Source organism: Eutrigla gurnardus (genome assembly GCF_963514095.1).
Source record: "Eutrigla gurnardus genome assembly, chromosome: 23".
Taxonomy (NCBI): Eukaryota; Metazoa; Chordata; class Actinopteri; order Perciformes; family Triglidae; genus Eutrigla; species Eutrigla gurnardus.
In genome coordinates, this window is record NC_139934.1 from 9,907,414 (window position 1) to 9,931,875 (window position 24,462).

At 44.2% G+C, this 24,462-nt stretch overlaps 1 protein-coding gene across 1 annotated transcript; it reads left to right on the plus strand.

Annotated features, from left to right (window-relative positions):
- Positions 1–105: 105 nt before the first annotated feature.
- LOC311009556 (protein Dok-7-like) lies at positions 106–21,872 on the plus strand. Its single transcript, XM_084003829.1, has 13 exons — positions 106–307; positions 424–469; positions 1,538–1,768; positions 3,583–3,783; positions 6,112–6,231; positions 9,603–9,701; positions 9,992–10,758; positions 12,094–12,142; positions 12,307–12,879; positions 13,642–13,730; positions 14,442–14,511; positions 17,801–17,980; positions 19,688–21,872. Exons 1-13 carry the CDS (start codon positions 254–256, stop codon positions 19,822–19,824), a joined length of 2,616 nt encoding a protein of 871 aa, XP_083859955.1. The 5' UTR covers positions 106–253; the 3' UTR covers positions 19,825–21,872.
- Positions 21,873–24,462: the final 2,590 nt, after the last annotated feature.

Consider the following 24,462-nt stretch of genomic DNA (forward strand, 5'->3'; position numbering starts at 1 on the left):
TTGTTTTTCCTCCAGTAGTGTGTGAACCAGCCCAGGTGGCAGCAGCGTGGTTGGCTGGCCGCTGCAGCGACAGACAGACGGACAGACAGACAGATAGTAGTCATGCCATTTTCCATGCGCCTTGCTGGGGGGGCGAGTTTGCGCCCCACAAGCAGGGAGAGAGAGGGGGAGAGAAGGGGGAGAGAGCAGCTATTTTGAAAGTGACCCCTCATTGAGGCAGCGGCCGTGCAGCTGTCCGGAACCATGACTGAAGATGACGGATTCTGTTGTCGTGGAGGGATATGCCAGACTCCGAGACGGGAAAAAGGTGCTTAGCGGGACTAAATGTCGCTGGTGGAAGTAATTCAACGCACTTGTTCACTTGTGCTTTTTTAAGAAAAGAAAAGAAAAAAAGTTTGTCTTTACTTTTGCTTTCTCCCACAGTGGAAAACTAGGTGGCTCGTTCTTCGCAAGCCGTCGCCCGTAGCAGGTAAAGACCCCTTTAACTGTGTGCGCGCGGAGGCTGCGCCGCGGGGCCGAGTAGAGGTCTCCGCGGAGGAGGCTGGTCGCGCGGAGCCGCGTTGCGGCGACGCTTCCTGGTTCGCGCGGTCAGAGCTTTGGGCCTCGTCGTCTACGGGTTCTGATAGAGGTCAGGTTTAAAAACATGTTGTTCATTGTGTGGAGGAAAAAACACACAAGAGAAATTCAAGAAGTAGAAAAGCTTGTTGGACAAAATAAGCCGAAATAAAAAAAAAATGTGTGGAAAAATTGAGGTTAACCAAAGCTCTGCAACATCTGTATTTTATGAAGATCTGAGATCAGATTCAAAGCAGAAGTATGTGAGCCAGTACATTTAAAGTGCAAATGTCTTGATTCCTGCTGCAAGGGCAGAACAGTTGTTTATGTGAAATGTGCTGAATTTCACTCTTAACATCACTGTTGATATGATTTATTTTGACATTCTCAAATGTTTATAGTACTATTTTCCTCCCCTAAAGGCTGACAAGCAAACACTGATTTGAAAATATGACTGAGCCTGTTTCCACAAGTCTCAACCCTCATTTAGGCCCATCTTCACAGTTACTGTGTTCAAGACTGAGCCCTTCTGTATTTTTAGACCCACATGAATGTGTTCTAAACGTTTTGTCACATTTACTGAGGAGGTTTCAGCTTGTCTAAACCTGCCTTCCCTCTCTGCTCCTATTGTGTTTCGATCAGGAGAATGTGTCTTTGGATATCTGGTGCTGGCAAGCAGGTTACACTCTTTGATGTGTGTGTTATCACAGCTGTGTGAGCCCATGCCTCATGCATTTGGGTTAAGTGGTGTGTGTGTGAGATGCACAAACACACACACACTTGTTTTGTCAGGTGACACTGATTGAAGGTGCCAAAGGACACCAAGACCGCTACTGTGTGTCAAAATGCATCCTATTAGTATCTGACGATGTAATTCAATTAGGGAGTTCGTGGCTGACGTTTCCATTTATTTTTTACTGTTACGTCTAAAATAATGCAATAATACTACTAATAATAATGCCTTTTTGTTCGACTCCCCCAGACTGCCTGGTGCTGCTGGTTTTTAAAGACAAGTCCGACAAAGCGCAGGGCAACAAGGAGAGGGCCAGTGTCACCTTGGAGGAGATCTGCGGTCTGGAAGCGGGACAGTGGTATGAAGGAGTCTCTTTTACTCTGGCCGTGCTCTGCCTGAACCAGGCTGCTCTGCTGGGCTTCGACAGCAAGGAGGCCCTGCAGGCGTGGGACTCCCGACTCCGCTACAGCCTCGGGGAAGGTGAGGACAGCGGTCGGTGCTTTGGTTTCCAGGGTTTTGTCCCTTTCAGGAAATGTGAATTTGACAGAATAATCCAAATTTTAACCTCACTATACTGTGGTCAAAACACTACTCAACAAGCTGATTGGCTCATCCATCATGCTGGTTTGTTCCAGTGTTTGGAAATTCACCGTAGAAAAAGAAAAGTTGGACGAGAGTGCAACATTTAAGGAAAAAGCAGCTGTTTGACTGATTCATATGCATGGAACAATGTGGTGCAGATTCAAGTATTGAAGTAACTTCCATAATGACAGAAATATGCATCTGTAAGCAATTACTAATTGATGTTAATGCAAGACGCAGTTGGTTGCTGACGTAGCCATGGATGTTTTCTAAATTGCTCTTGGTTGAACCAGGATTAAAACATTTCAAGGCAAATAAACAAATAAGACAAAATTAATACAAAGCCTAGGCAAAGCCTGCAGTCATGCCCTGTGGATCTATTGTATAATATTATATAAGCGATTAACAAATAGGTGCTAATAATAGCATTGGAGTGGAGTCCAGCAGTAATGACAGTGTTATGGGACCTGACTGTGTGTAGAGGACACGGTGCTGAAAGACAAACTGCATCGCGGTTGTTCCTTCCATCTGATGCACGTGAAAATATACGTGTCTGTCTGCTTGTGTGGGTGAGACCTGTGTGTCTGCGTGTTGTGAGAGAGCTGGACCAAAAGTGTGTGTGTTGTCCTTGAGTGTGTGTGTGTCCAAGCCACTAGAAATGTCACCTGCCAGGCTGTTGGCTAAGGGCCACCCTGCAAAGAGCTTTTGTCGTTTGAGCGATGACGTGAAGCGGCCCGCCGACATTTCCTCATCGTCGCCTCCATCGATCTCACCTGGCGAAGTTTGTCCACAGATGGAAACGCAGAATGCAGCGTTTTAATTTTACTATGCAGATGTTTGACGGGCTGTGATTGTATTGGGCTTCAGATCTGAGCCTGCAGCGTTCAGAGCCCGCTGATCTCATCCTCTGTGCTGCAGCTCTTTATTTTGTCGTTGAATGAAATCAAATCGGTGCTGACGTAATCGTTTGTACGCGAGGACAATGTGTTTTCTATCCCCCTCAAGCTGCTCTCTCTTCCCCTCCACGTCAAGGGATTCTCACCAAAATCTGGTCTCTTTGTTTCCCGCCAAGCTGCTTAAATATCGATCGTGACGGTGTGCAACCCTCAGACTCATAAAACACGCCCTTATCTTCAGTGACATTTTGACATTTTGAGAAATACACTTGGATGAGAAGACTGTCATATCCGTGCAGGAAATATGAAGCCGCCGCCAGCAGTTGGTTAGCCTAGCTTAGCATAAAGACTGGAAGCAGGGGGAAACGGCTAGCCTGGGTTTGTCCAAAGGTTATATCCATTTACAAGCAACTCTGAAGCTCGCTTCTTATACATTATTGATGGTGTTTCTGTGACAGTATTGCTTACTGATCATTGTATATATGAACATTTGTATGCATATGGATATTTATATAATATCCACAATAATAATGTAAGGATATACTAATTATGTGACACGTGAAAACAAATGTTTGCAAGCTAAAAGGTCCTTATCACTTATTTCCCTTACAATTTGTACGCTACAATGGCCATTGTTTTTGCATAGTTTAAACTATGTTTTCATACATGCACATCCCAATAGAGTGAATGTCAAATCATTACATCACTGGTCAAGTAGAGAGCCTCATCCAGAAAGTCTGTACTGACGAGATCGCGTTGGAAGTGAACCAAGACTTGTCTGCATATTTCAGGACTCACGTCTCTCTGTTCCCTCAGTTCACAGATTCAGCGTTGGAGTCCTACCAGGGACCAAGTTGGAGAGCGGACCCGCAACTCTTCATCTGTGCAACAACGTGCTGGCCCTCGCCAGGGACGTCCCCCCTGTTATCATCGGCCACTGGAACCTCCCAGACCTGCGCAGATATGGGCCTGTTCCCAACGGCTTCGTGTTCGAGGGAGGAACGAGATGTGGTTACTGTAAGTTTATTTCCATTTGAATGGGTTTATTGGTAAAATAGGCCATTTAGCTATCATAAACTGGCATGTTGTGTTTTGCAGAACGTTCTAAAAGACATCAAGATAATTCTTATTGAGCTGCGTGAGGGGAACTATAAACAGATTAGAAAACAACATCAACAGTAGAATGGGCACATAAATAAATTAGGGCAAGGTTGAAACAACAAGACGGGAGGGGAAAAAAAGCACGAATCACAAAACAAGTGAAACTGTGTTAGATGCTAAAAGCTGTATTAATAAGTTATTATTTAAGCTCCGTGTGCGTCGCAGCGATCGGATGAACCACGGTTTAGATCGAGGAACACGCACGGAGCCGTTACAGCAGAGACGAGTGCATGTCAACACCTGGAGGGGGGCAGAGAGACGTGAGGGGGGGGGGGGGGGGGACGCCAGAGACATCAGAGCGTCGCAGACACACGATGACCCCGCCGGAAACCCGATACTTCAGTATGCGACGTGTGATTTATTTAGCTCCATTAAATCTTCAGCGGCGGACCTCAGATAATACGAAGGCGGTCGGACGTCACTTTCCTGTGCCGAAAAAAATCCTAAAAGGGCAAAGTGTGCGAACGCGAAGGTGCCGTCTAAACGTTGGAGTGTTGAAGGATGGGTGCGTTCCTGTGACATGTAATCTCTTAGCACAGTTGATCCACAGCAGAACGGTGTTGAACCTCTCACTTGTGCTCAAAGCTGCAGTAGTTCGACCTTTTTTGTCCGTGTCTCGCTTTGTTTATCCTCGATGGTTCTGGTTTTTCAGTAGCAAACGCCAATCAGCCAAAAGAGTGCTATAGAACGCACCAAAACACATTTTCATGCCTAGTGTTCAGCTTCTTTTACCAGCAGTGACCGGTGTTTTCTTTTATTCTTATTCAGCTGTTGCTCAGAGGATCTTTGTCTCTTTCTGCCCTTGCAATTCTCAGTCTTGTTGAACTATTTCGAGTTTTCTTCCTCGTGCTCAAAAACTTTTTATTTTGCATTTTTGCTTCATACAAAAAAAAAAAAAACACCATCTATTTGTAAAGAGGACTTTGTACACGCTAAAAGCATGAAAGACAATTCAAAAAATCCACCTGAATGTGACGAATCCAGCCTTTTGTGACAGGCGACCCTGAACATTGAATGGTAGTGTATGTATGAAATTGCTGATATCTTTCCTGGTTCCATAGATTCATGAGTTTGTCTCACTTGAGAATAGAAAAGAATAGAAAGAAACGGTGTGGTAAGCCGACAACAAACTGTCCCTTTTTAAAAGTTTGCCTGCTTGGATGACTGTGGCTGTGAAAATCAAAAGGCCAGCCTTTGCTTTAGTGAAGACTGGAGCTAAATCACACTTCCCCCTCACTGTTGAACATATAATAAGCTCTGTTACTTTGGAATGACTCTCTGTTAGACCAGAAGGGCCCACTTGGATTATTTGTGTTCCTATACAGAAGCTTTGTTTTGAACTGAATGAACCACCTGTCCTCTTTGTTTTGCTCTGGGTTCTTGTACTAAGATAGTTCAATATAAGTAGAAATAAATGTCTTAAAATGAGATTCCTATCTGTGTGCTGACCTTTGACCCTGCTCTCTGCAGGAGTGTTGGGAATGTGATTGAGGTCTGCCTTTTGTTGGGTGGTCTCAGGGACGGGGGCGACACAATGACCCTTTTAATGGTGACACCTTGTAAGTGACCACCAGTTGTATTGACAGCAAGAGGTCAAGAGACGCCTGGGGAGCATGACCTTTCACCTTTCTGTATTCTTACATCACCTTTGCCGACATTCTAAATTGACGTGAAAGGCGATAAAAAAATGTTTTATGCCTTGATAGGAAAAGTGAATTGGCCAGTTTTGTTAAATCCCAGTGACTGACAGAAGTTTATGCAGCACTTTAATATTTCTGGCGTGTAGATTTCTTTTCTTTGATGTTACAAAGTGCTCATGAGGAAATATCCCATGATGAGCATTACTGGATTATTGGACAGCAAATCGACCGCATGTTATGAAAAATGACTTCACGGGTTGAAACAGGACGGAAAGCAGGCGTCTTGAGTCACGACTCGCTGGTTATTACTGTTGGATCACCATCATACGCTTTTTAACGGGCTTAATGAACTGAAGTATACAGACACGGATACAAGCACAGCAGTTTTAAGAGCTTTTGACCTATTAAATGAATTCCAGAATCCTGCGCTTGGTTCGTTCGCTCTCACGACGCAAACAAACCCCTGTCGAGATCAAACAAATAATAATCCATTGAGTGCTGCAAAAAAAAAAAATCCCCAACTAATAAAGTCTGCTTTCCACAGGGGCCGGTGTTTTTCTGCTCGCGTCTGCTGAGAGCGAGCAGATCAGCTTTCTGTTCGACTGCATCGTCAGAGGCATCTCCCCCACCAGAGGCCCTTTTGGACTGCGGCCAGTTTTGCCAGGTCAGTTCCAGAGGTGTTTAAGTCTGCTTTGGAAAAAGAGGGGGGGGGGAAGCACCATCAATTAATATAAGGAGGTGGATCTTTTTATGCGACGCCCTCGCTGTTGCCGAGGAATAGGAGAAAACACTCGAGTCAACACTTTCATATCGTGGCAGAGTGTGCACGGCTTCCCCTCCTTCGCCTCCGGGGATCAGCGTGGCTGTGAGGTGCGCTGCCTTCCCGGAATGAGTCAGAGGATCCCTCCGTGGAGGGGATGCGCTTTGATGTGACTAAATTATGACTGACAGCTGTTTTTGACGTAATTGAGTAATCCCTCCGGAGCAGTTTATAATTTTAGTCAAACGGCCTAACCCCTGACTTAAGTGTACCGCGGTGATGTAAAGCTTAGGGTCACCTTAAACATGGGGAAGAGGATAACTACCGTACTAACTGATTATAGGCGGCAAATTCAATTGTAGTCTATGTATAGAGGAGGGAGTGCTACTGGAGGATGAGGGAGATTACTCTTATTCCAGCAGGGTTGTCTGACAAGGTTTCAAGTTGTTAGCTTAGTTTCTTTTAGCTAAACTGATTCACGGTCACCATTCTCCACTCATCAGCTTCGTTTTTGGGTAAGAAGGCTCTAAAATAAACCCACTGGTCACTCATCTGCAGATGGATAACGTTTTTGACTACTTGGTGATCATACTGCGGCTTTTAGGAGCTAAAAAGCCAGATATTTCCCTCACCAGGTGGTGGAGACCAAAAACGGAGCTAAAAGGAGAGTGAATACTGGAATTGCATTCATCAGCGGGCCAAATTAATAATTATTCTGCTCCCTATCTGCTGGATGTGTATGTAAGCAACCGTTTACTGAGACTTTGGGCATCAAATTTATAAGACGATGATATGACAATATTTTATTTACAGCTCGTTTCTGCGGCGCCAAATTTGCCTCCAAAGAAAGTCAATTAATGCGTTATACAAAATTTTAAATAAACTCAAATAGAACACTAATAAAAGAAACGGACACAATCAGAAATGTTGTATTTGGGTGTCGTCTTAACTCTCATCCACCATATACCGTCCAAAAAGTAGGAATGGTCTCAAGAGGACCCTCTAATCCCTGAAGCGTATCTGTGTGATTGCTCCCGAGACGCACATTAAATGGTAGGTCTAATATTACCGAAGCCGTTCAACGTCGTCTGCTCTCCCGCTGTCCACTTTAACGCCTTCGGTTTTCCACACCAGCGGTTTTGAAAGAAAAAAAACGTCTCGCCCGCTCGCAACTCAACAGGAAACGTGGACCGGGCAGCTGCGGGGGTCTCGCGGATATTCTGGGGTTTTCACACATCTCGTCGCCCAATCACAGGCTGAGCTCATACTCCTATTATTGTGGTGCGTAGTAGAATAAATAGCAGGGGAGGATGTCTGAGCGAGAGCGAGGGGTCAAAGTCACAGTTCACACAAGCGGAGCAGCCAAAGCCTCCTAATCACTCCGGGCATGTATGTAACCTCATCCACAGGATTCCACTGCTGCCTCCCCCCCCCCCCACCCTTCGTTGCATACTCGGTCACCCACTGCTCCACTCTCCCCTCCTCTCCCTCATTTATTTATTACTCTTATTCGTCTCTGCAGCCCTTAATTGTATCTCCGGTGCGTCTCGCGGTTCACTCCGTCCTTGCCCGGGTCTCCGTCCCACACAGCTCCTGACTAAATAAATCCCCCTCTTGTTTTGATTAATTGCCGTTCTGTTCCCAGGCTCACTCATCTGTTTCCACCTCTCTCTCCACCTCTCTCCACTTTTCTTTTTTTCCTTTCTGTTTGGTCTCCAGGACGACCTTCATCTAGGAAAATTGCAAGTAATAGAGCCGACGGCGGATGACAATATAGGGAATTACAAACGCTGCTTCACTGTAAGGTGGAAAATGTATGCGGTCACCATTCTGTCAAGTCAGTTTTCTTTAAATAGCCCAGTGAGTGTTCAGGTTCTGTCCTTTTGATCGCTTATCTGGAGGACGTAGAGATAAATGTAGTGAAGACGTGTTTTTTACTCTTATTTCAGTCAAAAGAGGAGGCGGCTTAAGTGGAGCTTAGCGGAGATGAGCGAGCCGCAAAAATACAGCGTGTGATTGCCTTTCTGATCTCTTTGGCTGTCCGCCATTTAGTCATGCTGGTATGCTTCTCGTTGCATAGCGGCGATACCACGGCAACCTGCTCAAATGGAGTGTAGCATGTCATATTGTTTGTTTTTAAATGAAAAGCAGAGGCAGGAAAATGCCTTTTCTATTTGGATGCAGCCATGACAACCGATGCAATATGTCAGTACATGAGTTTCTGTTGTTTGCGGTTTGCAGGTACACTTTGTGAGCTTCAGTTCTTGAAAACCAGCAAGACACTAGTACTGATCGTTAAAAAACATTCTCACATTTTGACATATTAAGATGAAAGAACGTCTAATTTTAATGGCTCGGTTTAAGTGCTTTGCGTGACCATCATAAATGTGAAACATGAACATGAATAGTTATTCAGTTCAAAGGAGTTTGAATCTTGACCTCTAAATTAGATGCCTTCGAGGGAGGGTATCAGTTTTCTGAAAATCTTTGAATGATTGAGATTTATTGGTTCCCATGTGTTTTTCAGCAGGCGATCTGTTCCTGCTGATGTGCATGATGTGTTTCTTGGAACACAATACAAAGAGCTTTAATTCAGGGCTCAAAAGGAAGGAGAAAACATGAATACCTTCATGATAACACTGTGTAGATGTACATTTTAAAAGTACAAATATTTGAAATATTTTTTTTTTTTATTGCAGATTCATAGTCAACATGTGAGACAAGGGACTTAAAGTCTATTTTTGTGTGAATTTGAGACATTGTTGTTTACGGTACCAGATTTCTGCTCCATTCAGCCCCCAACAAATAAATCGATCCAGCGTTAGTCGACCTTCCAAGGTCCGTAAGCTCCTTGAACAGCAGCAACAATCTTGAGCGGCAGCAGCAGAGCAGCGTACCAGCAGAGCCACGTGGCTGCTCTATTAATACTATTAATAAGCCCCGTAGTGTTGCACAAACACTGAAAGGTGTTCCCTTGCGTGACCCGTTTCGTTTCTCACACGCAAAATAGTGCCACGCAACACTCCTGCCAAAGTGCTTCTTAGTTATTCTCTTATTGTTATTATTATTTTCCCAATGTCGTGGCTGAAAGTGTCCTTGTTTTTCTGGCGTTGCCGTCGGCCGTGTTGTCACAGCTGTGCCCGGGTCGTGCAGAATCCTCAGCTGCGTCGCATTTCATCCCACGTCTTGGCGACAGTGTGTCGTCACCATGTCATGTGTGTGTGTGTGTATGAAATTGAGGCTTTATGGGCTCTTCTTTGTACGCTCTCTCTTAGACCCCAGTGGCAGTCAGACGAACTCAGAGGAGAGGTTGAACCAGGAGGCCCAGGAGCTGGAGAAACGACTGAGCATGCTGTCTCACCGGAGCAGCACAGGTAGAGCGTGTTCCTGTGGCGTTCGCTCAGAGAGCGGGAATAAACAAATCTCACTGCTCCGAACGTATCTTTAATAAACCGTTCTTTTACCCACCGGAGTGTAAATGATACATGAGCTTTTAACGATGCTGCATTCAAATGAAGCTGCAGATTCCCCATTACTCACAGTGGTGATTTATTGTTCCTGCTATATGATGGAGGGAAAACGGACGTGATGTTTTTCCGATGCTTTAACACGTCTTCGTTAAAGCTGAGTGAATTCATTAAAATGTCATTAATGTCCTTCCCAGCGGTTTCGTCCTCGTACTGCCCGTCTGCCGGGGGAGACGACCGCAGCATCTCCGGCTCCTCCGACGCGTCGGACAACAGCCAATCGGACTGCAGCATCGGTAGCCGAATGGCCATTTGGACCGAGGCGGCCTCCAACCCGTGTGAAAGCGTCGGCCACGCGGGCGCTAAGGCGGCGTTGCAGAGCATCGAGAAGCTTTCCGTCATCCAGGGAGGCGGGAACCGGCCGGCCGCCAAGCCCCCCCGCCAGCTCCAGGAGATCGGCCGCCAGAGCTCGTCAGACAGCGGCATCGCCACCGGCAGCCACTCCTCTTATTCTGGAAGTTTCTCCTCCTACACAGGCAGCCTGGATATCACTCCCGGGGAGGACTTTGGCTCGGTTTTCTGCTTGCCTCCCCACTTGGCTCAAGACCTGAGCCCTTGTACTTGCGCCGCCGCGCCCGGACACGACTACCAAGCGCCGACATCGCTCAGGTATCTCTATGACAGCCCCAAGAGTCTGTTGCAGGAGGGAGACAATGAACCCTCCACCCCGACTAAGGATCCTTCTAAGGGGGATAAACGCAGCAGCGGCGGCGTCACCCCTGAGGGTCACTCAGAAACTACTGAGAGGCCGTCGACGAGCGAACACTTCCGAGGCGCCTCTGAGGAGAGTAAGAAAACCAAGGTGTCCTCTAGCGAGCACCCAGACTCCTGTCACATCTGCAGCTCCCTCACATCCGCCTCCAAAACCATCGTGACCATCTGCTCGGTTTGCGGTGGATTCAAGGTAAGTAGAAAAAAAATCTCATTCTCTCCGCTGTTCTTTCTAAAAGTACTTTGTGTCTCTTTATCCTTTGGTTTAAGTGCAGCTCTGTTCTCCGGACTCCATTGTATAACTCGCCGTCATACAGTGGCAGCTTGTGCAACCAGGCCTTATCATCACTGTATCGTCTGTTTTGGAGCTCACTGTCAATAAGACCTTTGCGGTGTGAAGGCTGACAGTGAAACTGTTTCAGCGCCCGGTGACGACACAAACAACAGTCCCGCCGCCCATCTGTCAAACAAGTTAGCGTTTCAGCAGCCGACGGAGGCTGACATTTTCATCGTATGCGGCAGATTAAGTCCTTTTTACCTCTGATTTAAATTTCTCAATATGATCTATAAGTAAGTAAAGTAAGTTAATCCTCGGCTTGATGATCACGGAGTATGTGAAGTTTGTGACGCCATTTATAGCAGTTTTATACTCATGATTTCTTCCTCGTGTCTGTGATTTTCAGTAGAAACCTGTTAAACATTATGAAATATCGTATTGCGCTTGTTAAAGCTTGAGTTACAACGTAATTCTTTTTGGAAATCCCTATCATTTATCATTTCAACATGGAGGTACAAATTCACTCAAAGCTGTTTTTTTTTCTGGTGCATGTGAGTTTCTATAGTACTCTGAACATATAGCTCCACCTGCTGGCGGTGCATTTAAGTTAAGAAAGCAAATTGGATTTGATTACCTGAGCAAATGTTCTCCTTCTCAGTGTTTCCCTTCAGTCGGTCCTCGTTGGAATGAATTAAACATGAGTTATTGGCCAGAAGCTGATGGATCAGACACGTGTGGGAGGACATTTATCACCCTCAGCCTGAGCAACACACTGTAGTGTTTATTGGCTCGCGGTTAAAGGGCCGGTTCATCCGAAAACACCAGACCAAAGCTGTTTCATTTCACATGCAAACTTTTTTCTATAAAAGTATAAAGATAGGTTTGTCATTATTAGTTATTACTCTGTTGTCAGCAGACATAAAACGTTTCCTTGGCTGTTTTGACAAGTGGGGGATTACGGGTAATAAATCCACAAGGAAGTGTGGCATACTCTCTGTGTGTGATGGATGTAGTCGTCCAACAGCCATTGACGTGACGTTGACACTTGAATTTATTGAAGTTATGAAAACGAAACAATCTGGGGATATTGTGTATTTTGTTATGTAGCCAAAGCCGGATATATTTTGTTCCTCTGTGCTACAGAGCGTTTACTTATTTATGGTTAATTCTGCACTATAAATATCCTGCTAGGGTCCCCAACAATATTATCAGTATTTCCTCCTGTTTGACATTTTCCGTTTCATCTCCCAGGGGACACCGCACATCCCTGCAGGCGGTTCAGCTGTACCTGCCATACCAGGTGAGCGTAATCCGTCGTTGCATGCACACTGCATGCATGGATTCCTGCATGCACGGACAGAGATGATGCACGTTTAAGATATGAAACATTCTTGCAGTTTGCAGCCACGACTCGCAGATTTGGGGCAGAAATCCAAATGTGTGGATGGTTTTCTTTGCCTCCAGAACATCGTATTTTCAATCCAGCAGATCAGAGTGTTGACAGTTCACCCGGCGCTGCCAGTGAACACAATGTTGTGGCGAGGAGAGTAGTGGAGAGACCCTGTGCCTCCCCTGGCTCTGGATGCATCCACGGCTCAGAGCAGCCATCAGCGAGGATGAGCGAGGATCCGTCGCTGCCAAAAAAGGGGAGAGAGAAATTAGCCTGCCTCTTAGCTGATCTGTTAGGCTTTCCGGGCGTCCATCGGAAGCTCGAGGCAAACAGACTGAACCTGTATGAGTCAATGAGCCCCAGATTTGGATGCGAGCTCAAATCTGCGCCGACCGGCGGCTGTTCGCCGTCGGAGCCGGACGAACGAGCCGTCATTTACGAAAACTGTTTGAAGTGCCAGCGTGAGCGCTGCCACCCTCCTCCGCGGGTCGCACCGGCTCCAACGTGTCGTGACAGGAACACGCCCACTTCACCAACCTGTCACGCCACCGAGAAAGTCCAAGGACACGAAGTAGCCGCTAATGAGGAGCCGCTCCATCCCCAGTGTCGGAGTGAAGAGATGAATGGCCGGACGAAGGCCGGCGAAGGTAAGAGGCCTCTTCTCCAGTTTCCTCCTCGACTCACAACGACGCTTCCTGCGATTCCTTTCCTTCCATCGGTCCTCTCAAAGGGATCTTCCTTTGTTTCCGGCCTCTTCTTGTTTTCATCAATAAAAACCACTTTCCTCCCCGGCTTCTTTTTTTTTCAGCTGCTTCTTTTCTCTCTGCAATGGTTCCTTTTGTTGTGTTGCTTGCTGCGTTTCACTGTTATTACTGCATGACTTATGAAATCATAAACTATTTATATAGTTTATGATTTATGATGAGACTGACTGACTGAATGGACAACTTTTTGGTTGCCATGTTTTTTGCTTTTAAGTAAAGGGTACTTAGCAACAAGTTATCATTCATTTATTTATTGATAACCAACATTATTACTACAGGCAACAGCATTAACAGCACATAGAAAGGATCAATGATCTTTTTACAACAATTACTGAACGTAATAACCTTCCAAACTGAAAGGATATACATTGACTGTATTAGTTTTAGCTAGGTTTGGTTTGTGACTGGTGACTCTGTCTTAATACAGAAATATCATGTATTTTTGACCAATAACTAAAACTAAACGTCTGCATGTTGAACCTCTTTGTGATGTCTGTCCTTTGCACGTTATTTAAACAGTTCTAGGGTTTCTATCCTCCCGTTTTTAAAAAATAAATGTTTCTATCCCCTGGCTACAGGCACACAATATTGCAAGTTTTAATTTGTTCCATTTAAAACACACTATGTCTTTTTCTCTCCCACCAGACAAAAGGCTTAATGGTAAAGAGGAAAGACGTCGAGCTGATCCTGCTTATGCGATTATGGAGAGTCGGGCGCCGGAGAGGAACTCTGAGGTAGGCCGGTTCAAAACTCTAATCCGCTTTATGCTATCGACCACTTACACATTTTGACTGTAACACACTGTGCTCCGACTTCAGCTTAACATTTCGGGGCCATATCTCATATAATGGGAATAACGGGCTCCAGCGATATCGGAAATACGAGAGAAAATATGCATTTTGTCAGCATTTTGTGGTTTTGAACTTCTCGTCCGGTCGGTTATCCCACTTGTGGATTGGACTCAGGATTTCCTCTGTGATGATCTCATGTGATGAGCTGTGATTACCATACTGTACTTAGTAGGAAGGGAAGTCCAGCAGACGATATGACCTTTCAAGTACACTTGATGTTCTAGAGAGGAGGAGGAGTATTCTAGCCATAAAGGAGGCTGCTGTTTGTGCTGCTGTTGCATTTTATTGGCGTGGGCACACTCATGAAAGTGTTTTATTACCCCGCACTTAAAGTGTCCAATTTAGAGTAACCCGCTGATACAGATATCCCCCTTTTTATGTGACAAGGGTGCCGTCAAGGAATCCCTCTGCATGCACAGGGAGTCCTCGGTGAGGCCAAAAGCAATATGGCTGCACTCCACCACCGACTTTCACACCACGACAGCTGCTCTTACAGAGGCTGTCTGGAGTCAGAGGCCACACGGCTGCATTGGAAAACATTGCAGACAGTAATAAATGTGTGTGCTTATGTTCTCTTTCTGTGCATCTTTGCAGGCAGAAGAAAAAAGCAAGTACGAGCTGATGGGCAGCTGCGGTCAACAGAAGTTCCTCCCAGAGACGGAAGGTGAGTGGGACCCAAGCGCCGGAACATAATCAGGTTGTTTTTCCGGTTAAGTTATGCAGATTGTTGGTTCTGGGCCCCGAACGTTCATTACCCAGGCCTCTTCCAAATAACCAGGACTCGCTGACAAAAAAAAAGATGAATTAAATTCATGAGTCACGCACTCCAACGAACAAGGCTGTAAACACGTCGCCCGTTTCTTGGTGTGCATGAATAAATCAATGAAATGAGGCTTGTTTGCGGGCACGAGGCAATGATGTGAGGAGGAGACCCTCCACACGCATCATCTCTACTTGACTTTAGTCTGCGTGATGGACTCGCACGCTGACAGGAGGTTGTTTCATGAAGCACACACGAGTACCGTGGAACTAGCTGTTGTTAAATATTCACACCCAATCAGGTAAAATGGTGTTTATTTATGTGATCAGATGAATCACATACTAACCTGTAAAATAAAGCAGGTATGAGTCACATGCGTGCTTTGTGTTGCCAATAATATCATTTAGAATAAAAGGACTCTCTGTTTCTTTGTGTAGTGAAGGGTAACATTTATTTATCCGGCTTTTTATGTAATGCACACACAGTCTAGTTACATAAGAACCCATTGTGTCAAGAGAGAACCAACGGAGCGTGCAGCGACGGGATACCTGCCCTTATGGCGAGGTGAGAACAGCTGTCGGGGGCCAATTAAGCATCCCGCGCTCCCAAACGCGTCCTCAGTCTAATGCACACCTGATGCAGGACTCCCAGCAGCTGTCTCAAGGTGGCAACAAACCCACCAGTCACGCTGCACGCCCCTCCCCCGTCATCGTCGCCGTCGTCCCGCCTCGGCGAGCAGCTAATGGACGGGGACGTAGGGGAGGCGGCCAAGTCCAGAGGCTCCGGTTTCTGAGAGGATGCAGGCTCCAATTTAAATGAGCGAAGGATTTTAATCCGGTGTGATGCAGTTTGAGCCTATTTTCATGAAAATATTGCAGCTATTACGGATGATATTTTGAGGTATTTTGTTCCCCTGCGGCACTGATATTCTCGAAGCCATACACACGTGTAATAAATGCAGTTATTTTATGTCACTTTGACGTTGCTTGTGACTAAGATTTTGCATAAAAAGTTGTTTTGAGGTATATCAGATTTCCATTAATGTGCAGCTTTAGTTTTAAAACTTTTCAATGACGCTCACCAACCACCGCAGAGGTATCTTTGGCTTGATCATGCCATTTGTTGAGTGAAGTTTCTGGTGGCAAGCGTCTAACCCTGAAGACACAGCCGTCAATACACCGGTTATGTTTGCCCTCAAAAGCAGTCGATTTTGTGAGTTTGGGTCACCAATCTCAGCCAGGTCTCGGGTCTGAAATGTCCCCTAGAGACTCAGCAAAGTGTGTTATGGAAACGTCCCTCGGCTCTTTGGCTGCGGGCAAAACCCGCTGTAGTAATGGCGGCCATTACAACACGCTGCACTTGTGCGAGCGGCTGCTTGGTGTCTGATCAATTAGGGGTCAGGCCTCGTAGACGTTGCCGAAGGCTGCGCCCACCGAGACTCTGCTGGCGTCTAATGGCTTCTCACCGATTGTACGGCTGTCCCCCGGGGGTCGATGCTGCCATTTAGGAAGTCATAGCACATAAAAATAAAAAAAACTTTCCCGAAATGTTCCACCTTCCCCAGCCTTTGAACAAACATAACATGGTTTAACATAATGCACACATAGTTGTATGTGATCATTTGATTTTTCCCCATTCGGGCTTCCCTTGTCCATCACGTTGGGGGCGAACAGTGTTCCCGTTATGCAAATGTCTCAGATATCCTTGAGTGTATTCTCCCCGTTTTTCAAGGTTGAAGCGATCGTCGGCGGATTTATGGAACATGATTCGACAAACGTGTCACCTGAGCTGAAATATGCACATATTTTAAGTCCTGAAACCGTAGAAGACATTGAACTAAACAGCATTTACTCTGTACCTCTTCATGCCGGGTGGCTTTTAGGCTTATGACAGGCGACGCCTCCTGTTATCACTGGAAAACCATCTCCTCGCTTTAGGCAACGCTGTGGCTGTAATTTGTGTGTTTGACAGGAAAAGCTATCGAGTGCAAATGGATTGAGGCGATATTTCTTGTTAGCTTTACTTGACACCTTTTTTAAAACATTTTTATGACATTGAATCTTGGAGCACTAGCTGTTTTTACCCAGAATAATAATGCTGCTTGTTTTGAGGTGAGTGTGGTTTACTAATTTTAAATCTGCCAATGGTTCGTACCTCGGTTAGTGCTGCCGGTATTGAAATAATGAGCTAATCTGGAATTTGTGTTGTTTGCAAAGTTCTTCTGAAAATATTTTCAAAGTAAGAGATTTTTTAAACTTATTTTAGTGGAAAGTTTAATGAGCAGGATATTGTAAGAGGAGCACTGATGGTGAAATTAAAACGGCATTAGGTAATGATTTTACTTCCTCATAATATAAAATGACCATAACGCGTCTCATAACTTATCCCCGGGGCCTAATTAATTATGCGGAATTAGCCTCTGGGGAGGAAGGAGCACTTCAGTGGGATACGCCGTGTGCTGATCCCAGATCTGCCGCTGTGCTTTACTGTTGAACACAATATAGTGACTTTGATGCAGATGTCTGTATTTGATTGACTCCAATTAACATCAGGCTGGCGATAAGGACCGTTACCTCCAGGCTTCCCAACCCTGGAGGGGAAGATCTTCCAGCTTTTGATGAAGGTTAAAACGACAGAAGCACATCCTTGATTCAGTCCTTGTTATCTTTTAATTAAGGTCATAATGATGAAAACAATCCCCCTACTTTCAAATGGTGCTATTTCATCTCAACGTTATCGTCAAATCCCATGAAAAGACAAGTGTATCCTGTGGTCTCTGTAGCCACAGCCTGGTGGAGCTGATTCCTCTGTGCCAAAGAGCTCCTTTGTTTTCCAGAAAACTATGAGAAACATGTCGTATTACGATGAGCTGTAGGCAGATTGGAAACAAACCCTCCCCTGAGAACAACACTAAGAGAACAGTCTGTTAAATAACTGGCTCTGTTCATTGTAATGGAGGAATAAACCTGCAAGCCTCTTTTATGTGTTAAAATGTTTTTTGGATGATGGAGTTGTTTGGCTGTTTAAGCTGCCAGACTTCAAAGACAAAGCCGGATGAACCACTTGTTGGCTTTTGTTCTCTTCTGGGATTTTGTTGATTAAAAATAAGTTCGTACACCTTTTTAAAAAAAAAAAAGCAAATGAAACAAATGAGCAAAACTCCGGAGCTTAATTAACACTCTTCTCTTGACAGGGGCCGTGTTTGTTTTCCCCCCAGAGGCGCCGCTTCCTGAAAGGCCTCGCAGCGACGGCGCGACATATGTGAATATTCCCATCAGTCCCACGTCCAAGAAGCAGCTCAACTACATGGAGCTGGAGCTGCAGGAGCCGGGGCCCAGCCCCCGAGGGACTGTCGCACATCTCCAGCCTCAGAGTAAGGCATTAGAAAGCAAGTGGTTTACAAGTATCACAGTGCTTATTCTTCTTATTATAGTCACAGCACAAACAGCCACAGAATATTTAATATTTATTTGGGAAAATACACTCATTGCCCCCACATTGACAGGAGCCTTTTCATTCTTACCTTTCACAATAAAAGCCCTAGACATAGAGCAACACTGCATTTATTATCTGTATTAATTGGGCGGTACACCCGATCTGGAACATTTTAATTGTGGCAGCGATGTAATTAACAGGTTTTTAGAAACATATCACACGTGGAATAATGTAGCACACATAATTATAAAACCACGCTAACAACCATCAGTGACACCAGGTTCTTTCTGAGAATCTATAGGAGATTTTTAATTATCAAGTGTGGGCATGAATGCATTCATTTGTTGTGTTTTTGATGACATTTTGGATGCCTTTAAATGCATATTCTGATGCTTATCAGGAGAATTTCTAATTAATAGATTAGTAAGTAGTTCTTTAATGCAAACGGTTAAAAGAAGATCCACGTCCTGAATTGATTAAATGCGACGTAAAACGACCTCAGTCTTGCCCTTATGTTCTCGTCTTTGTTTACACGGTGTTCAAGGTTTTCTCTTTGTGCACATGTTTCTGCTCCGTGCAGCTCTGTGGAGAGGCAGCATTTAAAGAGATATTCAAATCCTGCAGATATGAAAGAGCCAACTTACAACACACCAGGATGTCAACATTAAGAGCAAAGTTGCTGTAGATTCAGCAACTTTTGTCTCAGAGTCCTCTTAACTGACAGACTAGTCAGACATCAGCATCACTGACCTCAGGTCCGGACTTTAGAGAGGTTAATATCTAATTTCAGCAATACAGTTTAGATCCTCATGAATCTGTCACCCAGGAGAAGGGGCCACTGAACACGGGGGTCACAGGGCATTCAGGTCACAGTTGTGAATTGATTGGCTCAAATAGGATCCTCCTTCAGCAACTATTGACGTGCGTTTACTTGTGCCTCGATTTTACGAGACCGTAAAACACACATCCCTCAGGGAGATGACAGCGATATTCACGCACATGCCGGGTGATTTCTGTGTTTGCCATTAAATCCTGACATCTCGCTCATTTGATTTTCAAACAAAGAAGGGCACCAGATTATGGTAATGTGAGTGACGTGAATATGGACGACAGCGTGTGTGAGGGGAATTTTAAAGACTTCCGCTGACTCATATTCCTCTGTTTGTGGAATTTACTGTCGCAGCACAAAGCAGTCACGTTGGCAGCAAGGGCAGAGAGCCACTTAACTCTGAACTCTGCTTTGTCATGTTTGTTTGGATGCTTTCTTCTGCTCTGGAAATTGGATTTTTAATTTATTTATATTTTTTTAAACTTGTTCCAGCAATGCTTTCTCTTCCACGTACAAAAAGAATGTCTTCTCTTTTTGTCCAATAGTCAAAACCCCAAAGATGTTCAGTTTAATGTTTTAGAGATGACATTTATTGGTGTCAAAAAAAGCTAGAACTTGTGATTCTTTTTCTTCTTTTTGCTAGTTTTGCTTAAAATAAGTAACTGATAATCAACATAGCTGCCAAAAATAATAGTTCAATATAGATATTGAGAAAATTGGAACCAGACTATCAATTCATCTCTATCTCCCGGCAATAAAGTGACTACATTTGTGTTATGAATGTTAATTTAAAAGGTCTGTTTTTGTGCTCGACAGGGAAGAGCTCCACCAAATACGCCCAGATTGACATCACGGCTACAGAGACGGCCCACAAAGTCGGCACCCAGCATGCTCTGGGTCGACAGGAGGGACTGCACACCCTGGAGCTGAGAAGAAAGGGGACGCCACATTGAATTCATCACTGAACTATTTATCTCGACGGGGTGTTTTTTCGCCCAACGCCCACGTACGGCATCAAACATCTCTCTGACACCGGGTCCACACTTTTTTCAAGAAGTAGAGCCCGCTTGTTTTCGGTGCCCTCGTAAATACCAGTTAGCCGTTCGTACAGGATTTGCAGCGGACGCCTCTGCAATGGTTTTGCCGTCTGTTCAGCGCCACCGAATTTGGCAGGAAAACACACCAATAATCTACTGTTAACGATATAAATGATCCGATACTGACAAATCCCCTCGCACGTGAATTCAAAATTTAAAATCCATTCAATATATTTATTAGAAATTGAGAGATTACCTCCCTAGTTTGAACTCTTGTCAAGTGGTTTTCAGGCGAAACGGTTCATCACATCCTCTGATGTTTACTGTGGAATTAATTGTGGAATCCCAGAAAATGTCATTGTGACCCATTAATATTTTTCTTAGATTCTGACTTAATCACAAAGCAACTTGAGGTTCCTCAGAAAGGTTTGTCACAGGATTCGGAGCAACGTTTCAATCTTGCTCTCCTTTGTGGACTTGGGCATCTCATTAAATGGCATTATGTCAGTACGGGAGCCTCAGGCCAACTTGGAAGGAAGATGTGCCAGTTCTGAGCTGAGTCACTGGTCCCCATAACGCCCCCCCCCCCCCCCCCCCCCCCCACCAAAAAAAAGCAGAGGCATTTCACAGCTCACTCGGGCCATCCCTAATAACATGCAATATGCTGTTTTTGTCCTTGTCTGGGAGAACGAGGCAGGAGAGGAAGCAGAGATGGTGTTTATTTCACAGTCATGTATTCCTCAGTGACAACCACATCAGTGATTCCACAAGTAGTTGCATGAGACTCTTTAGTATGTTCATATTCCATCCAGTCTTACTCGGCATGCTGCAAATTTCAGTTAAATAATGTATAGGTACATACAGGATAGTCGATGCTTCTGCATAATTCTTCCTTGCCTGGGTGTAACTAATGGATCGGTGTTCATGAACAGAATCTCAATGCTGCTATAGGATTTGCTGTAGAAACCTTATAAATAATGCAAAGCTAGATTTTCTTCAGCACTCAGTCACAACAAACGTATCCCAGAACTGACTGCCATCTTTTCTCAAAATGATGTATTTTAAAAGAAGTTTGAAGTTTTTCTTCTTCTTTTTTTACTCACTGAAGTGGTTAATTCTTTTTATTCCTACATGTCTGTGTGCACATGTGCATTTTTACTGAAACTAATAAGAATTTAGTATGCGTTTGTAGAGCTATTTTAGTAGCCGATTTTAGCCAATATATTGTTTTAGTCTCATACTCTATTTTCATATCTGTAAATACATTTTCTATCTATTTAGGTGACGTGGATTGATATGGTGTCCATGTAAAGACATAATTTATGTACATAAAAGATGTATTGAAATAGTTCAAGGACGGTGCCTGATTCCTAAGGCCCTATTTTTTCTTGTAAATTATTTATGACATTAATTACTGCTTTGATGTGTTTGATGCTCAATTTTTCTAGAACTACAGTAGGTGGTATGTGGGACTTCCCCCCCCCAATACAGTTGAAAGCCAGTTTGATATTATACAAAACAGCCTTACATTGATGTTTCTTTTCATTCAACACTAACCTACCATATCGCATTTTAATGGATAATCTACAGTATGAAGGCAGATGTTGGCGATCATGTTTTCAAAATATGAGACATTTTGAGGTTAAGTGTGCCCCTGGAATAATTTTAGATTTTATAGTGATAGATTATAATCAATTTTAAAGTGATGTAGTGTAAAAGGTCATATTATTTTATGGATAACATTTGCATTTAAATAATGCATTATAAAAGTGTTGAAGTAAAAAGAAAATTAAAAGACTAATGATAAATAATCCAAGTCAGTATATAGCCCAGTATCACCAATCTGTCTTTGAATGATTGAATTTATCTTTGGATTCTTTTTTCATGAAATAAATTGAAATGCTTTCAAATTAAACTTTTTAGTCCTTTTTTTTAGTCCTTATACTTATGTTTATGTATATCTCAACAGGATGTTGAAAAAGTATTATAAAAAAAAAGTCAGTATATATATATGGTGAAAAAAGTCATTTAAAAAGCCATGGTATAGTATGTCCAACAAAATCATAAAAACTCATAATGCAAGATATCAAATCCATGGGTCGAAAAAGTCACTCAAAACGGACCCTACAGTAGGCTATACTGGAATAAAAGGTATTTATTTTGTTAAGTCTTCATAGCATGTCAAAAGGCATAGTAAAGTATGGAAAAGTCATAATGAAGTATGTTGAAAAATTGTTGTAAAAATCATTGTATATTATTTTGAAATTATAATAATATTAATTATTAAAATTATATTTTGTAAAAAAACAGACAGTTATAATATGTAGAAGAAATTCATAAAAACATCATAGTATAGTATGTTGAAACGATTCTTAGTATGTAGACATAGTATGTCCCAAAAAGGTAAAAAAGAATGTAATTGAAAAGTGTCAAAAAAAAGTGTGTTGTCAAAAGTCCTGGTATAGATGTCGAAGAAATTCATGAAAATGTCATAGTAGTATGTCAAAATAAGTCATATGACAGTGTTGAAAAAAGTCAAAAAAGGTCTCAGCATAGTACATCAAAAAAGTAAAGTAAATTATGTCTAAAAAAAGGTCATAAAAACATCAGCATAGTATGTCAAAAAATCATAGATGAGAGATGAGATGAGATGAGATTCAACTTTATTGTCATTGTGCAGTGTACAAGTACAGAGACAACGAAATGCAGTTAGCATCCATCCAGAAGTGCAAAACAGCAGTAAAGTGCAGAGTATGTGCAAATGTACACTGTAAAAATAAGAATAAGAGTATTGCAGTGGAGTATGTACAAGTATGTGCAAATATACAGTTTAGGAACAAGTATGGGAGGTGCACTAGATGAGTGCGAGTGCAATATGGCAGAAAACAGTATGAAAAATACACTATAACACTAAGTACGCTGGGTGAGTATGATTACACTATTTACATATGAATATACTATGTCAGTATTATACACTATATATACATTTATTAAGTTAAGGCAGTATGAATACACTAATAAATGGAAAACACTTTAAGAGTATACTAATATGAATATGATTTCCAGTGAACAAGAATGTACATTATGGTCAGAATAAATAGCTAAATAAATAGGGGTGCTATGGGTGGAGTGAGTCCTGCTATCACCGTGGTTTAGAGTTCAACAGTGTGATAGCAGCAGGGAAGAAGCTGTTCCTGAACCTGCTGGTCCGGGAACGGAGAGACCTGAAGCGCCTGCCGGAGGGGAGGAGGGTAAAGAGTCTGTGGTTGGGGTGGGAAGTGTCCTTGGTGATGCAATGAGCCTTCCGCAGGCGTCGCTTGCACTGGATATTGTCTATGGTGGGGAGTGAAGAACCGGTGATGCGTTGGGCAGTTTTCACCACCCTCTGCAGCGATTTCCGGTCCGCAACAGAGCAGTTACCGTACCACACTGAGATGCAGTTGGTGAGGATGCTCTCGATGGTGCAACGGTAGAAGTTCACCAGGATCTGGGGAGACAGGTTGATCTTCTTCAGTCTCCTCAGGAAGAACAGACGCTGGTGAGCCTTCTTGACCAGAGTGGAAGTGTTGAGGTTCCAAGTAAGATCCTCGGAGATGTGGACACCCAGGAATTTAAAGCTGGAGACACGCTCCACCTCCGTCCCGTTGATGCGGACTGGAGTGTGCGTGTCCGGTTTAGTCTTCCTGTAGTCCACAATGATCTCTTTGGTCTTCTTGGTGTTGAGGGCCAGGTTGTTGTCGGCGCACCACGCCGCTAGGTGCTGGACCTCCTCCCTGTAGTCCGCCTCGTCGTTGTTGTGGATGAGGCCAATCACCGTTGTGTCGTCTGCAAACTTGATGATGGAGTTAGAGCCATGTACAGGTGTGCAGTCGAAGGTGAAGAGGGAGTAGAGGAGGGGGCTCAGCACACAGCCCTGTGGAACGCCAGTGTTCAGGGTGAGGGTTGAGGAGATGTGGCCGTTTAGTTTAACAGACTGGGGTCTGTTGGTCAGAAAGTCTAGTATCCAGTTGCACAGGGAGGTGTTGATTCCCAGGTCGCAGAGCTTGGACACCAGTTTGGAGGGGATGATGGTGTTGAATGCTGAACTGAAGTCGATGAACAGCATTCTAACGTAGGAGTTATTATTGTCCAGGTGGGAAAGGGCGAGATGTAGAGCCGTGGAAATGGCATCCTCCGTGCTCCTGTTATGGCGGTAGGCGAATTGGAGGGGGTCCAGTGTGGGGGGGAGGCAGGATTTGAGCTGGGCCAGGACCAGCCGCTCGAAGCACTTCATGATGATGGGGGTGAGTGCAACAGGGCGGTAGTCGTTGAGACTCGCTGCAGTGGAGTGTTTAGGCACCGGCACGATGGAGGTGGTCTTGAAACACGAGGGGACAGCTGCTTGGGCTAGAGACATGTTGAAGATGTTGGTCATGACTCCGGTCAGCTGTCCAGCACAGGCCCTGAGCACACGTCCTGGTATGCCATCGGGACCTGCAGCCTTTCGTGCATTAATCCGGCTCAGTGCAGCACACATATAGTGTGTTGAAAAAAGTCTTAGTATTTTTACAAGCC

Bases quoted from the DNA above. Each gene is read 5' to 3' on its own strand.
- LOC311009556 (XM_084003829.1), top strand. From the start codon at position 254: ATGACGGATTCTGTTGTCGTGGAGGGATATGCCAGACTCCGAGACGGG. The intron at 1,769-3,582 runs GTGAGGACAGCG...CTGTTCCCTCAG, and splicing joins CCGCTACAGCCTCGGGGAAG to TTCACAGATTCAGCGTTGGA. The intron at 6,232-9,602 runs GTCAGTTCCAGA...GCTCTCTCTTAG, and splicing joins ACTGCGGCCAGTTTTGCCAG to ACCCCAGTGGCAGTCAGACG.